The sequence below is a fragment of the Pezoporus flaviventris genome, unplaced genomic scaffold (genome assembly GCF_033815535.1).
Source record: "Pezoporus flaviventris isolate CSIRO_AGI_PZ_B2104156 unplaced genomic scaffold, CSIRO_AGI_Pfla_v1 ptg000079l, whole genome shotgun sequence".
Taxonomy (NCBI): Eukaryota; Metazoa; Chordata; class Aves; order Psittaciformes; family Psittacidae; genus Pezoporus; species Pezoporus flaviventris.
The window spans coordinates 2,913,899-2,929,001 of NW_026892627.1; the positions used below are offsets into that span (position 1 = coordinate 2,913,899).

At 50.7% G+C, this 15,103-nt stretch overlaps 1 protein-coding gene across 3 annotated transcripts; it reads left to right on the forward strand.

Annotated features, from left to right (window-relative positions):
* The first annotated feature begins 2 nt into the window (after positions 1-2).
* On the forward strand, positions 3-15,103 carry HHATL (hedgehog acyltransferase like). 3 transcript variants are annotated; one of them, XM_061474412.1, is made up of 12 exons: positions 3-86; positions 1,603-1,749; positions 2,314-2,381; positions 2,712-2,825; positions 3,505-3,699; positions 4,413-4,622; positions 8,130-8,301; positions 8,951-9,095; positions 9,477-9,512; positions 10,294-10,495; positions 11,924-12,065; positions 13,360-15,103. In XM_061474412.1, exons 2-12 carry the CDS (start codon positions 1,644-1,646, stop codon positions 13,479-13,481), a joined length of 1,512 nt encoding a protein of 503 aa, XP_061330396.1. In that variant the 5' UTR covers positions 3-86; positions 1,603-1,643; the 3' UTR covers positions 13,482-15,103. The 3 variants fall into 3 exon arrangements, with proteins under 3 accessions (XP_061330396.1, XP_061330397.1, XP_061330398.1); XM_061474413.1 differs by lacking the exon at positions 13,360-15,103 and adding an exon at positions 12,909-13,338; XM_061474414.1 differs by lacking the exon at positions 3-86 and having other exon boundaries at positions 1,619-1,749; positions 2,318-2,381.

Here is a 15,103-nt window from a genome sequence, read left to right on the forward strand (position 1 = left end):
CTCCCCTCCCGCAGCCCCCCGCTGCGGTGCCGGACGCTGGATCCCCGCACCCTCTGCCGCCTCCCCCTGCGACCCCGGGGTTCAAGGTCAGTAGCGGGGAGCGGTGCGGTGCTGAGCGGGGTGGGGGGGATGCCGGGGTGCTGACACGCTGCTCCCGCAGCTCCGGGGCTTTTGATCACCTCTGCCTAGCGCCCACCGCCCGTCCGGGGTCCCGAGGCGGCGGAGGGGAGCGCAGGGATTACGATGCTGCAGCCCCGCCGCAGCTCGGAGCTGGGGCGGGGGGGGCTCCCCTAGGCACACCCGTGCACCTGACTCAGCAGCTCGGGAGCCACTGGGAGTTAAAACTGTCCGAGGGTCGTCCCCCGCCCAGCACCCCTGACCCACCGCAGGGTCCCCAGCGGCAGCCGGGGGCCGGTAACTGCCCCCCCGCCAGGCTCAGTTTCGGGGTGGCCTTGCCCCTCTCTCCATCCCCAAAAAATCCAACTTTGAAAAGCTTGGGAATGAATTACAAAAGCTTTTCAAAGCCACTTCTGTGATTGCCCCCATGCCGCAGGGGACCGCAGCGCAGCGGCACCAGGACAACCCCCCCCTCACCAGGACTAGCGTTCCCTCCAGCTAGTTACCCCGCATCGTTGCTAAAAAAGCTCCAAAGCTCTAAAAAACTCAGTGACCGAAAGAAAATAAATTAAAAAAAAATAATAATAATTAACAAAAAAAAAAAGGTCGTTTAAATAAGCACCCTCAGCACAAGCTCCGCGAGGCAGATGCAAAAGCAGAAGGTGACCGGGTCGCCTTTTACTGCTGCCTATAAGCGGAATTCCGCCCCTTTCTCCCCCCAAAAGCGCACCGCGCCGCAGCGGGGTGGGGGGAGATATCACGGATTGGGGGCAGTGCCCCAGGCAGCGTATTCCGCAGCAGCCGGGGCGCTGCGGAGCTCGGGTCGGGCTGAGAAGCACGTTAATTACTCGAGGTTAATTAGCGTCGGGAGGAATAATTAGCCCGGGCTAATTGCGGGGATGGGTGCGGCAGAGCGGTTGGTGGGGGCCTGAGATTAGTAGCTGGGAGCGGTTTGGGCTCGGGGGGCTCCTAAAGCCTCCAAGAGCCTGGGGCTGGGTAGAACCCCAGCTAAAAGGTGAACAGCAGCCCAGGGTAAAGGAGCGGGGCCATCTCATTATATTCTTTCCAGCCGGAGTGTCCCTGTGCTCTACCACGGATTTCTTCTAAGGTGCAGTTAGGAATTAGGGGAGGGACACCAGAAACGTGCTGGAGGACCCCCATCCTGGGTGGGTGGTATCCTGGAGCATCTCTGAACATTGGGATGGATGCACTTTGATGGGTAAGAGCTGGAAGAGCCTTTTATCAGGAATACCTAGCTGAGCTGTCCCCACATCCTGGCTCCTGGGTGGGTTTTGCAGCAGCGCTGAGCAGCAGCCGCTATCCCTGCACTGAGCATTCACCCCCAGGTACTACCATCGTCCTTCAGCTACCACCCTTTAAGAAAGCACCCAAAGCAGAGCAGCTAAGGACCAGCAGCAATTCTTGGTGTTTGAGGGGTAGGAGGGCAGGTGGAGCTCTCACCCAAGGTTTTCTTACCTTTCCCAGGTCTGGATCCCCTGCATCAGCTGGGGCAGTAACCTGCGGCCATGGGGGTTAAAGCGATGCTTCCCAACTACGAACTAGGCTTTTATGCTCTCACTGTGACATGTGCTGTGGTGTACAGTAGTAGTGAGATCTTCCAAGCATCCAGAGGTAATGGCTCCCCATTGCATCCCCCCTGAGGGGGCCCTGGGAGGGGGGACGGGTGTACAGTGGCTGCTTTTACAGCTATTAATACCAGCAGCAGATCCCTGGCTTTAGTCTGGGCACAGAACAGCTTGGGAATCCTTTGCAAGGTTCAGAAAGGACTTTTGCTTTTTTGCCTGCTTTCTCCCTTGTCCCCATTTCCATGGCTCAGGGCTAGAGGCTGTGGCATTTCACAGCTCTCCAGCCAGTGCCCAGAGCAGGCAGTCACCCTGCCTGTACGAGGCTGGTTCACAAGACTTTTGTGTGGAAGCCCCAAAACACCTGTAGATTTCTTGGATTAGATGGGGGTTCCTGGGATCTGCACTGCAAAAAGGCTTTGCTGGGAAGTCTTGCAGAAACAGTTGAGGAGCCCAACTCCTGTGGTTCTTCATGGGAGTTAGGCACTTTTGGGATGTGGTGTTTGAGCCCTGATGGCTCATCATCATGGTGAGGAAGGCTGCTTGCCTTGCTGAAACCCAGGCCCCGCTTCCCAGAGCTGTTTCTCTCCCCATAATTCTGATTCTTTTACAGACAGCATGAACAGAAAGGCCTTTCGGGATGGCATAAAGCCGGGATGGCACTACTTTGGCAGGAAGATGGTAAGAGGAAGATGGACTCAGTCTTTGGTAGCTACAGGTGACATGGTCAGTGCTGAGCACTGCAGAAGCAGAGCTGGTTGTTCTGGTGCTGACATGCTTTGTCAGGAAAATATCAGCCCTGCAGCACCATGGATGCTCTCCTCTGTGTCCACCAAGATGAGGCACTTTGCATCTCCTGGGGGTTTATGACCAAGCTAAAGTGCTCGGGGATCCCTTGGGTGGAAAATGAGAAAAACAGGCGTTGAAAGTTGTGTGGTTTCCCCTCCAGCTGGGTGTTGGGGCAGGGATGCAAGGGCTGGGGACAGTAAAGTACTGGTCCTGCTCCCACAGGATGTGGCTGATTTTGAGTGGGTGATGTGGTTCACGTCGTTCAGGAACGTCATCATCTTCGCCCTCTCGGGCCACGTCCTCTTTGGCAAAATCTGCTCCATGACAGTGCCACAGGTGAGCCAGTGGGATGGATTTGAAAGCACCAAGGTGACCTGGAAGATGTGGGGAGGGTTTGAGGGATGTTCTGTGATGTTCTAGGACAGGGAGGGCTGAGTTGGGGCTTTCACCAAACTGACCATGGGTTAGGGCTGTTCCTGTGAGACCCCCCCACACACAGGGTCCTGTGTCCGGCTCTGAGCCCCTAGCATAAGAAGGACATGGAGCTGTTGGAGTGAGTCCAGAGGAGGCCACGAATATGCTCCAGGGACTGGAGCACCTCTGCTATGGAGACAGGCTGAGAGAGCTGGACTTGTTCAGCCTGGAGAAGAGAAGGCTCTGGGGAGACCTTAGAGCAGCTTCCAGTGCCTAAAGGGGCCAACAAGAAAGCTGGAGAGGAGCTTTTGACAAGGGCAGGTAGGGACAGGACAAGGGAGAATGGCTTTAAACTGACAGAGGGGAGACTGAGATGAGATCTGAGGAAGAAGTTCTTCCCTGTGAGAGTGGTGGGGCCCTGGCACAGGTTCCCCAGAGAAGCTGTGGCTGCCCCATCCCTGGCAGTGTTCAAGGCCAGGTTGGATGGGGTTTGGAGCAACCTGGTCTAGTGGAAGGTGTCCCTGTCTATAGCAGGGGCTTTGGAACTGGATGAGCTTTAAAGTCCCTTCCCACCCAAACCAGTCTGTGATTCTTCTTGTAGCACCGGGCTGTGGTGTACATGCTGTATGGGTTCTTGGCTGTGCTGAGCAGCATGGGGCCTGTCTACCTGATGATCATCCTCTCCCACTGCCTTGTCCTGTACTCCGTTGCACTGGCCAAGCAGAAGTGGCTCTGCTACGTGGCTGGGCTCTGCTGTCTTGCCTCCTTCAAGATGGAGCCATTTAGCTCGTGGCAGGTAGGTGCTGTCTTGGGCCATGCATCTGCCTCATGTCCAGCCCACTTGTGTCTGTCTCATTGGGTTTATTTCCAAGGCGGGATCCTGGGGCACCCGCAAACATGGCCTCTTCTGATGGTACATCAGAGCTCCACCTGAGTCCTTGCTGGTCAGTCAGCAGCTTGTCAGCCATGGAATAAGTGCTCCTGCTCCGTGCTTCAGCTTCCCCATCTGTAACACAGTGCTGGGTTGGATCCATGCCTGTCTCTTAGGCCTCTGTTCAGTTAAGATGATCTCTCTCTGGCAGGTGGAGAGGAACCCAGGAAGGATCTTCAGTCCCTCGGAAGGACAGTGCCCTCCCTGCCTGCTGCTTAGCTCCTGAAATGTGTGTGTGTCCCTGCATCAGGCTTGTGCTGGCTTTTCTTCACTCCCTGGGGAGGGTTACGTCCCTATGGCAGGGTAAATGCTCCCACCCCAGAGTAAAGCCTCTGTTACCCACAGCTGCCTGGTAAAGACATGGCCAAGAGGATCTCCTTCAGGATGTAGGAACCAGCTGGGAAATCAAGCCCTGGTTTTCTCTTTCTAAGAGCAAGGCTCATTAGTTCCTGGGACAATTGGTGTCAGAGAATAATTAGAGGCTTTATGTGGTGTCCCAGGAATGACATCCTCCACAGAGCAAGGGCACACAGAAGTGACACCATGTGCCTGGTGGTAACTTTTGATTTCTCATCCAGAGCGGGTTTGTAACGGGAGCTTTTGATCTTCAAGATGTCCTTTTCTATGGAGGAAGTGGGTTCACCATCATGCGCTGCATGAGCTTTGCACTTGAGAGCGCTGAGAAGAAAGACGGCATCTACTCCATATTTGACCTCCTCAAGTACAACTTCTACCTCCCATTCTTCTTCTTTGGGCCTGTCATGACGTTTGACCAGTTCCTTGCCCAGGTGAGTGCTCCTCAATAAACCTTTCCCTGCATTTGTTTGCTTGGGTTTAATGCCTACAAAACCCCACCTTTTGCCACAGTGAAGATGCAAATGGTTGTAGTTTCTCACGGTCACCTGCAGTGTGTGGCCATAGTCTGGGCTGCACAGTGATGCTGTGATTTTTGTGGGGAGAAGCATAAACTGATGGGGTTTTAACCTTCCCTTCTGGAACATTGCCACTGATCAGTTCAGAAGGGAAGGCATTGCTGTGGTGAAAGCATCATGCTGGGGTGAGGAGGGGAATGCTCAGATCATGTCTTTGGACGCCTGCACTGCTCGGTGCCTCAGTTTCCAAGTGCTGCCACACTAGCTGCCCCACTGTACTGTGCTGGGAGGCCATGGTGAGGGCCAGACCTGTGGTGCCTGTCTGCAGGGCCTCTGCATGCAGATGGCTGGAACAGCAAGGGCAGTCTTATGCTTCCATCCAGCTGGTTTGCCCAAGAGGCGACCACCCAGCATTCCTGGGAATGGTCTCTGTGTCTTCAGATGAAGTTATTTCTCTAGAAATAAATAAGATCACAAATAGAAATAAATGAAGAAGCAACCAGGGGCTTCCTCTGATCTCCATGAAATACTCTGGTGCCCCAAGTCTTTGTCTGTATCACACAAAACCAGGGAAGCTTTGTGAAGAGCAGACTCCAAACAGCACTGGAAAACATGAGCAGAAGGCTGGGCTGGGACCAGCAGACCTCTGGGGCTGTTTCACAGCTAAGATGATGAAAAGCAGCAGTGCTCTGTCCTTCCTCACTTTTCCCATCTCAACATCCTTTTACACCAATGATCAACCTTGGCCATCAAAGCTGACTGGTACTGCTTGCTGAGGAAGGGACCTCTTGGTCAGCAATGGTGCTGGGAAAGACTGCCACCACTCCTCTGTTTCCTTTCAAATAAGAACAGCTACATTGAGTTTTTGGACCCAAATTGACCTTTGATTGCAAGAGCATTCTTCTTCATCCTAAGCTTTTACCTTTGCAGGCGCCCTTCTCACCCCATGTTCCCCTTTTTTTCCCCCCTTTTTCATCAGTCTTTCCTATGAAATGGGCAGTGCTGGCTTCTCCTAACACTGCAGTCAGGTGTCTGTAAATCAGGGCATTAAACTGTCATGTCTCCAGTATATGAACTCCACCATTCCTGCAAGGCTTGATCTGGAAGGGGTGTTATTTACATCATCATAGAACGGCTTGGGATGGAAGTGACCTTAAAGATCATGTATTTCCAACGCCCTACTCTTTGCACAGCCCCAGACCAGAATATCTATGGGCACTTACTGAGCAACTGCCCTCTATGCTGCTTAGAACACTTACCCTGAAGGCACGAGAAGTCCCAACGCCTTTTCCACGCCCTGGCCAGGGGTCCTGTGTTGGCCTGGCCACTACTGCCACCTCCTGGCTAAACACTCCCCTGCTCTGCTGGAGCTGCCTCTGTCGCAGGGGTGAATTCCATACTGCCCAGCAGCAATTATGGGGACAGGCAGAAGGGGTCCCTTCCCAGCGTGAGGTGTGCAGCCCAGTTAGGAAACCCATCTGTATATTTGGCTCCTACTGGTGCTACATCCTGGTGGAGACCTTGCACCTCTATGTATGATGGGACCTCATCTATACCGGGGCTTGGTCTACCCCATGTAAGCTGACAAGCATCTTCCTTACCAGGATCAAAGGAACAAAATCACTTCTGTAGGGGTGGAAGTGTGGAGAACCCAGCCTCGAACACAAGGGGATGATGCCACCGCACTCAGACATAAGGGTAAGAGGAAGTGGCCTCAAGCTGCACCAGGGGAGGTTTAGATCGGATATTAGGAAATACTTCTTCACTGAAAAGGATGTCAAGCACTGGAACAGGCAGCCCAGGGAAGTGCTTGAGCCACCATTCCTGAGGTATACAAATAAATAATAAATAATACAAATAAATTTTGAAGAGACCTGTAGATGTGGTGGTTGGGGACACGGTTTAGTGGTGGACTTGGCAGTGCTGGACCTGGTGATCTTAAAGGTCTTCTCCAAATGTTCTTCTCTAAATGTTTCTATGAAAGGGGTCTCTGTGTCCTCCCACACATCTCCATGCCAGAGCCTGTCCTCCCTCGGCTTCTCTTCCAGCTCAGGGTCCGGTGGCCTCTTTGTACCCTTGAAGCACTTGGCATTTAACAGACATGAAAGAAATCTGGCAAAGGCTTTAATACGCAGAAATCATCTGGATTTGATGACGGGGCTGGTGCAGCAGCCTGTGGATTATGCTGGGGAATCTCCCACCTCTCGCAGGGAATAAAGGGAAAGTAATAAACGTAAGAGGATTTCAAATACAGCAGCAATTTTTACGGCGATGCGGGGAAGCGAGGACATCAGTCTGCCCAGCGTAATCCTGAAAGCTTGCTTGGATGGTGATTATGTTACAACAGCCAGAGATATGACAGCCCTGGGAGGAAAAGCCCGGCCCCCTGTTTGTACAAGACACAGTAGAGATGAAATCCCCATGGATTAGGTTCCAGCCTATTCAGGATGGCCTCTCAAGCAGCTCCCCTCTCATTTCGAGCAAGTGTCTGCAGCAGAAGTTCTAGAGATCATCAGTCATTCTCCTCCTCCCAAATGACCCTGGCCACAAAATATACATCTGGCCCTGGCAGACCTACAGGTGTGATTCCTGCTCTGTTCCCAACCTCTTCTGGGCAAGGCACTATTTACAAGGGCCTGTAGTGATAGGACAAGGGGGAATGGCTTTAAACTGACAGAAGGGAGATTTAGATTGGATATTAGGAAAAAATTCTTCACTGTTCTTATATTAGAAAGAAGTTCTTCCCTGTGAGGGTGGTGAGGTGCTGGCACAGGTTGCCCAGAGAAGCTGTGGCTGCTCCATCCCTGGCAGTGTTCAAGGCCAGGTTGGATGGGGCTTGGAGCAACCTGGTCTAGTGGAAGTTGTCCCTGCCCATGACAGGGTGTTGGAACTGGATGAGGTTTAAGGTCCCTTCCACCCAAACCATTCTGTGATTCCATGTCCTTCCCTCAATCTGTGGAATCCTGTAGATGTGATGGGTATGGGCATTTACTCCTCCCTAGTGACCCGTGCACAGTGCCACCCTTAAGCAACCTTGGCTTTCTGAACATGTCCCTGCAGAACAAGCATAAACCCCAGCTCCCTGGTTGGTGTGGTTTTCACCCCAACTTGAGTCCCTTAGGTACAGCCAGACCTGTCACTGGGGTGTCACACCATGTGCCTGCTCTGCTGGAAACCCCAACAATGGGAACAGCCTTTGCTAGAAGGGTGATCCAGGAAGCACATTGCTGCTGTGCTCAGCACGAAGGTGGGGGTGTTGGACGGACCTCCTTGGGTGTTCCTAAATCAGTGGTGATTTGGGCCATGTAGGTCATGGTGTGATTTGAAAGGCAGCATTGGTCCCTGTTTGGACCATTTGCCTGGATGGAAGAACACACTGCCTGTATCTCATCTGAGCCCTTTACTGGTTTGCCATCTGGGCAGGTGAGCAACCGAGAGCTAAGACGCAAAGATGACGAGATGAGGAATATCCGGGTCAATGCCCTCATCCACGCTGGGGCCATCATTGCCGTGGACATCTTCTTCCACTTCTTCTACATCCTCACTCTCCCTTCTGACCTGAAGTTCATGAACCGCCTCTCGGACTGGTCCTTGGGTGAGTGGCCGTGCTTGGACACATTCATGCGTGTACTCAGCTTCAGGGCAGTGGTGAGTGATTCCGATCTCCAGTCATCCTTACTGAGAGGCTTTGGCAATGCCTATGTTGGACAGGTTTGAAAAAAGCCCCTCTTCTTCCCATTGATAATGCGCAGATCTGGGGTCAGGCAGCCCTGGAAAGCAAATGGTGTTGGTCTGATGTTCTCACAAGGTCCCAATGCAAATTGTTTAGCTGTGGGTTTAAGAGGCTGAGCACCAAGCCATTCCCATTGCATTTGTTCTGGGCTGTAAGGGAGCTCAGCACCTCTGAAAAATCAACCCCATGTTATTGTTGTAACAGGCACATCTGATATCTCAGATGCCTTCTCAGGTAGCCACCTATTATAGGTGTTTGTGAGCCACTGAAATAGCCTCTGTGTGTAGGCTGTACAGAGAGCAGCTCAGGGGGTTGTAGCTGCTGTCTTCAGTCTCCTAATGGAGGGTTGTACAGAAGGTGGACTCTTCCTGGAGGGTGGCAGGGAAGAAGCAGAACACAGCAAGCAAGGCGCAGCAATAGGAATTAGACATCTTTAGTGTTTGTCCCCGCAGGGTTTGTCTTCTAGTGTCAGATTCCTCCCCAAGACTTTTGACTCTTATTTTTGCTCCAGCTGGCCTGGCCTACTCCAATTTGGTGTATGACTGGGTGAAAGCTGCTGTCATGTTTGGGGTGATCAACACCATTGCCAGACTGGACCATTTGGACCCACCCCAGCCTCCAAAATGCATCACCATGCTCTATGTCTTCGCAGAAACGTGAGTACCCCACATGCATCTCATGAAGAGAGATGGCATGTTTGACCTGAATGAAACATGCATGGAGGGGAGGACATCTGGGCTGGGATTCTGAGGAGCTGGCCTGTGAGGTGGGGACTATCTACATTGAGTATATATACTGAACCTATAGCCTAGACCTGGCCATAGACCAGGGAAATATTCTTGGGCAGGAAGCAATAGATAAGAAGAGAGGTTATCACCACATAAACAGTGGGACCTGTTTAGGAAGGAACATGGGAAACTGTTATGCCCAAGTACCTTGCCAGGGGACTGAGTACCTTCTTTGGCTGACTGCTATGTGGAAAGGTGTAATTCATTACACTGTGTGTTTTAACATACTTTTTATCATCTGCATTTTAGGCATTTTGACAGAGGGATTAATGACTGGCTATGCAAGTAAGTGTTAACCATCTCTAGTCTGGTCCAGGGTCTTCTCTTTCACCACATAGCAATGAAGCATTTAATGCTGTTTGTCGCAAAGCTGAGATGTCTTCTCTTGTGAATGAATCTCACTGTGGCATGAAGTCATATTTGGTCTGTTTATCCCTTAGACCATTGAATTAATCACCACAAAGAGCCACAGCCCCCTGCCAAAGTTAGGAATAAGGCAGTCCTGTCCAGAGATCCCTTTAAGTCTGGTGGGTTTAGCATTCCCTCGACAGAGTTGGGTTCATATTACACCAAGACGAAAGGGGAATTGAGCCCATGTCTCCCATATCCTGGGTCTCCCATATCCTGGTATCCAAGGGTGGCCTGAGCTGTATCTACACCTTCCTGAGCCTGTCAGCTATCTTCAGCCACAAGTTCACACCAGTAAACCTGTACTGAAGGTAGTGGCTGCTCGGTAATGAAATCCTGTGCACCAGCAAGTCTGAGATAGCCTGCAGCTCTACAGATCCCTATGGTTTATCAACCCTTTATCTACAAGAAGGGGAAAGGGTGGTATTTTGTCCTGAAGGAGCTGTGGGCTTGTGAGGAACACAAGCCACAAGCAGCTGGACTGCAGAAAAGATCAGTTTATTGCTAGAATGTGTCAGCCAAACTTCCTTCCTTTCTTGCTGGGGTGCTCCATGTTGACCTGCCTGTGAGGGGCTTGTGGTGGGTGAGCATGGGATAAGGGACTCCAGAGTGGTCTCACGGTTTACAAGGAGCACTAACCACTTTCCTTGGCCATTAGGTACGTGTATGATCACATTGGAGAGAACCATGACAACATCATTAAGGAGCTTGTGGCCTCCATCGCCACCTTTGCAGTCACCACCCTGTGGCTAGGACCATGTGAGATCATTTACATCTGGTCTGTCTTCAACTGCTTTGGCCTCAACTTTGAGCTTTGGGTACAGAAGTTCTTCCAGCAGGCGCCCTTTGCCAAACTGGAGGTGAGAAGCTGGGCTGCAAGTGAATGGGGAAAGGTCAATGGGCCCGGGACCAAACTCTGGAGCTGGAAAACATCCATGACTGTAGGAAGATAAAACTTTGTTATACAAGTCAGATCCATTTTCGTCCGAGACTGAAGAGCAACATCACTGATGAAGTTATGCAGCTCCATGTCCAGGCCTCCTGTGTGGAGACCTGAAGTTTTTTCATGTGGTCTTTAGCATCCTTACAATCAGCTACTTAACTGGCTGAGGGAAACACAGTCCTGGTGCTCTGTATCCCTTCATTTTATGCACTGTGTCACCCACCCAGAACAAATTCCCACCTGCCCATACTGACATTTCAGCTGGGTGTGGAGCTTTCAGAGGGAAAATGGAGGTCCGAGAGAACCAGAAGTGCAACCCCAACAAGTCTCAAAGTACCACAGATGTAGACACAATCTGAGGTCTGTCCCTGGTGAATTATTTATACATTTCCATATAAAAATAGCTCATTCTTGTTCTGCAAAACATCATGATATTCTGAGTGGTTTTGATGTTTTGATCTGATTTCTGATAAAAACAAAGTTTTAGGTATTAGATTGAATCATTTTCCAACCACTCCAAAGCTTAGTCCTCTGTCTCTGGGACCAAGGTACCTCGGGGATATGTTGGAAATAAAACTCAGGAAACTCCATCCTGGAAACAATTATGTTGCTTATTTGTTTTGCCCAATCTAAAGTCTGGAGGTCCTAAACCAGCTCAGTAAAGACCTCTTTTGAACAAAAACTGGAGAGGAGTCCTCCTTTTTGCTCTGCTTGCTGAACTTCTAACCAGATTATAGCACTCACAGGCAGTGAAATCTCCTTCCCTGCGGCACCGCAATTCTCAGCACTAAGTGGCCTGGGGATTCATCTTGCTCTTTGAAGGTTGCTATAAACCACTTCCCTGCCCCACTCACAGCAGCTGCTCCTGAAGATTATATGTCAGTGACAATTTCACTCTGCTGCTGTCATTGGGTTTTCAGCTTGTTGGTTTTTTTTTAAGTCCTAAGAAACAATTTCTACTGGGAGCAGGGAGTGATATGCACATAGGGCTAATAATAATCCTGGTGTAAAACAGCATCCATCTGCCTTGAGGAGTGGCTTACCCCAGGCAACAGATGAAGAAAGCAGTACTCAACCTTTACCATTAACATGAAACCATGTATAACATCTTGCCCCTACCCGTGGGACCTTGAAACACCAATCAGGAATCCCAGTATGAGTCCAGCAGCAGAGCACAAGTTTTACCTTTTCTGCATGTTTCTTCATCCCAAAGACACTAAAGGCTGCTCTAATTTCTGCCTAACCCTTTGGGATCCCAGCCGGAGTTTGGCAGGAGTTGGACCACTGTTTCTCTTATCCTTACAGCCCCATTTTTCCTCACTCTCTGCTCCTGTTCCCACCACAGGCCAAAATGTCAGCAGCCATGTCTCGGCGGATTAGGGCAGTTTTTGGGGCTGTGAATTTCTGGGCCATCATCCTCTTCAACATCCTAGCCCTCAACAGCCTGGAGTTTGCGCTGCTGGTGACGAAGAGACTTCTTCAGACAGGTAAGGTGCTACCAGCCTTCCCCATTGAGGGACCCTCGTCTTGATGGGAGGATGCTGGTAGGGGGGTTCAGGACGGGGACTTCTGAGTCCTCTTGGATACAAAGTGGCCTGGCCATTGGGTTGTTATGTGGCTGCTCCCAGTGTGCCTCATTCTTATGGAAAAGGTGCAGGCAGTGGTTTCTTAGCTCCCACCCTTCTCATGTGAGCTCTCTGGGGCACAAGCTGCTTTTCAGGTGTGCTTATACAGCTCCTAGCACAGCCTAATGCTGTGATTTAGACTCCTTACAGCAATGCAAAGGTCATATTCACCCCACCAAGGTGGGCTGAGTCCCTGGTAATGAAATGGTCTCCTTGCTGGAGAAAGTGATTTACTTGTCCTGCCTCATCTCCTTTCTCTTGAGCAGTTACTCCTGCATCAACCTGAAGTTGACAGGTACAAATCCTTATGTTGCAGTACATTAGAAATGTACAGCAAATATGTACATTTCTAATCAGTGGATGGTGGCACCATTTTGAAGTCTTCTTGAGAACCCCAGGGTATAAATAGCCATCAGGAGCCCATGTCCTCCAGCCCTCTCTGGGATGGGGCTGGCGTAGGAAACAGCTAATGTGACACTCTGGGCTCAGTGTGCCAGAAGTGCCTGCCTGCTGAGCTAGCTGGCTTTTGCTGGTTGCGTTATTCATTTCAGAGGTCCTGTTTTAGCAGGTACAAAGCCTGTGTCTCCTCTCTGCTGTGGATACCAGATTTGTGATTACAAATGACATCAGATCCTTCATAAGTAAAAGGAAGAGCTCCCAGCTCTCAGTCACTTACGTAGGTAACAAAAACATGTGTTTTCCTAGGTGTACGTTGTGTCCCCACTGGGTAAAGAACAAGGCTGGGGTTGATCTTCAGCATCAGTGGGGCCTAAAACTTCCACAAGGTCACAGTGCTGAACAACGATGGACATGGGCAGATTGAATAGGCAGAAAGTCAACCAAGACTAAACCTGGGGAGAATGAGTTTTGGGGGTAAGACAGTGCTCAAAGCTACTCCAGCATGTTCCCACATTAGCTGTGGTCCATAATGCTTTGGTGGGCTCTGGCACAGCTTCATCTAAAATCTGACCCTGGGGTTTTGTCTCTTCTCCCAGTGAAGCTGTAGGGTTGGATCCACAATTGAAAATGCCACTGGCCATCATGAACTTGTAGGACCTCCTAAACCCACCTGAGAGGGAGCACTGCTGGAGAGAAGAGCTGGCCTTGTTAGGCAAGCAGCCACACCAAGATGACCATGTCTCCCTGCATCTTCTAGGTTTCCCTGTCAGCACCTTGTCCATCTGGTTCATCACATACTGTGGAGTGCAGCTGATCAAAGAGCATGAGCGCATCCTGGCCATCAAGGAGGAGAAGGGTGACAAAGCAAAGGCAGAGTAGAGGGAAGCATCAGCAGGCTTGTCCCAAAGCCTCATCCCCCTTCCAGCCACTGCTGCCAGGCCAGCCACTGACTGGGGCTCTCCAAACACTCCTGACAATCGAATTGCTGTATCTTACCCCTGTAGAAGTCACCTGGAAGGCACAGGTCACCCCCTTGCTGCAGGAAAGATTTTCTATGAGACACAGTGGGCATTTTGCAGGCTCCCCATGTGTGACAGACTGCTGAGGTAGGCTCCCAGGACATTTCCTTGATGCTAGAAAGAGCCGTCCCCATAATTCTTCTGACCCTCTGACATGGTGCAGGAGATCTCACCCCCTTCTTCCAGGGGTTCCACCACCACTCAGCTCTCCCCCAGCATCTGCAGCCCATGTCTCCCAGAGGAGACTCTCTAAGCTCCACAACTGGAGGTGTTATGGTGGTCCAGACACACAGCTATGAGAAAGAGATTAGCTGGTGCTAAGCTTGCTCTAAGCAGACCACCTCCAGCTCACTTCTAGCCCAAGAATCCCATGTTTCCTTCACTACAAGAAGCGGTCAGCATCCACTGTCAAGTGCTCAGCACTTATGGTTGTGCAGTAAGCATTGTGAAATGGCTCAGCACAACCTATACATGCCAAGTAGCTAGAAATACGTAGTAGAGTCTTTATAGCAAAGGGTAGGAAGACCGGGATGTCTCTAATACCCATTGAAGGGTATTATCTCCCCACCACTGACAGCAGTGTGGAGTGAGCTGTTACAGCCTCTGCAAAACAGGTCTCCTCAGTACTAAACGTCTTGAAAAAAAGTGATTTAATGCCAATATTAGGCATAGTTAAGGAGAGTGCAGGCACCACACTTGCTTCACAGCCATCGTGTATCACATACAAGTCACCTGGGGACTTGCTGAAGAAACACAACACATGGCTCACAGCTGCTTGGTCCCCAGACCCCAGTGCAAACCCAAAGGGCTCTCCACTGCCGGGTCTCAGGCCGATGTGGCCACCATGACCATCTGCTATGATATATGTCCTGGGACTCAAACCAAATCCCACTTGCACTTTTCAAATGCCATGGACAAATGGTTAAGCTCACATTCCTGTCCATGGCTGAAGATGCTGTAGCCAACTCTTGCTCATCTCCAGCCATGCATCCCCCAACTGACTTTGGTGCACACAGCCTAAGCATATGACTGCATGGCTGAATGAGCACACACGCTTATATATAACCAAAGCAGAAAGACCCTGAATGAAGGGCAGTGATCTGGGCTTGGGTGGTGGAAAGAAAGCCTATGATAGCTTCCTTGGAGAAGCAGACTTTGGACACTGCATAGGGAATGTATTGAATAAATGTACATGTGTGAAACATGGTGCCCTGGGGGAAAGGTGAAAAATAGCTCTGGCTCTCTTGCACTTTAGAGTAACTTTCAGTGGCCTTATGTCTGAGTTATGTTGATGTTTGGTGAGGGCAGAATCTGGACCACTTTGCAAAGTGGGACAAGATGCTTGGTGCTGGTGTATTCTGGCTTCCCTGTGGATGAAACAGGATCAGTTCCTAGCCAGCTTTCAGCTCTGCCAAAGTACTTTGTAAAGTCCCTGATAAATGTCACTTATTTATGTAGTAAATAAATGTTGGACATCTATGA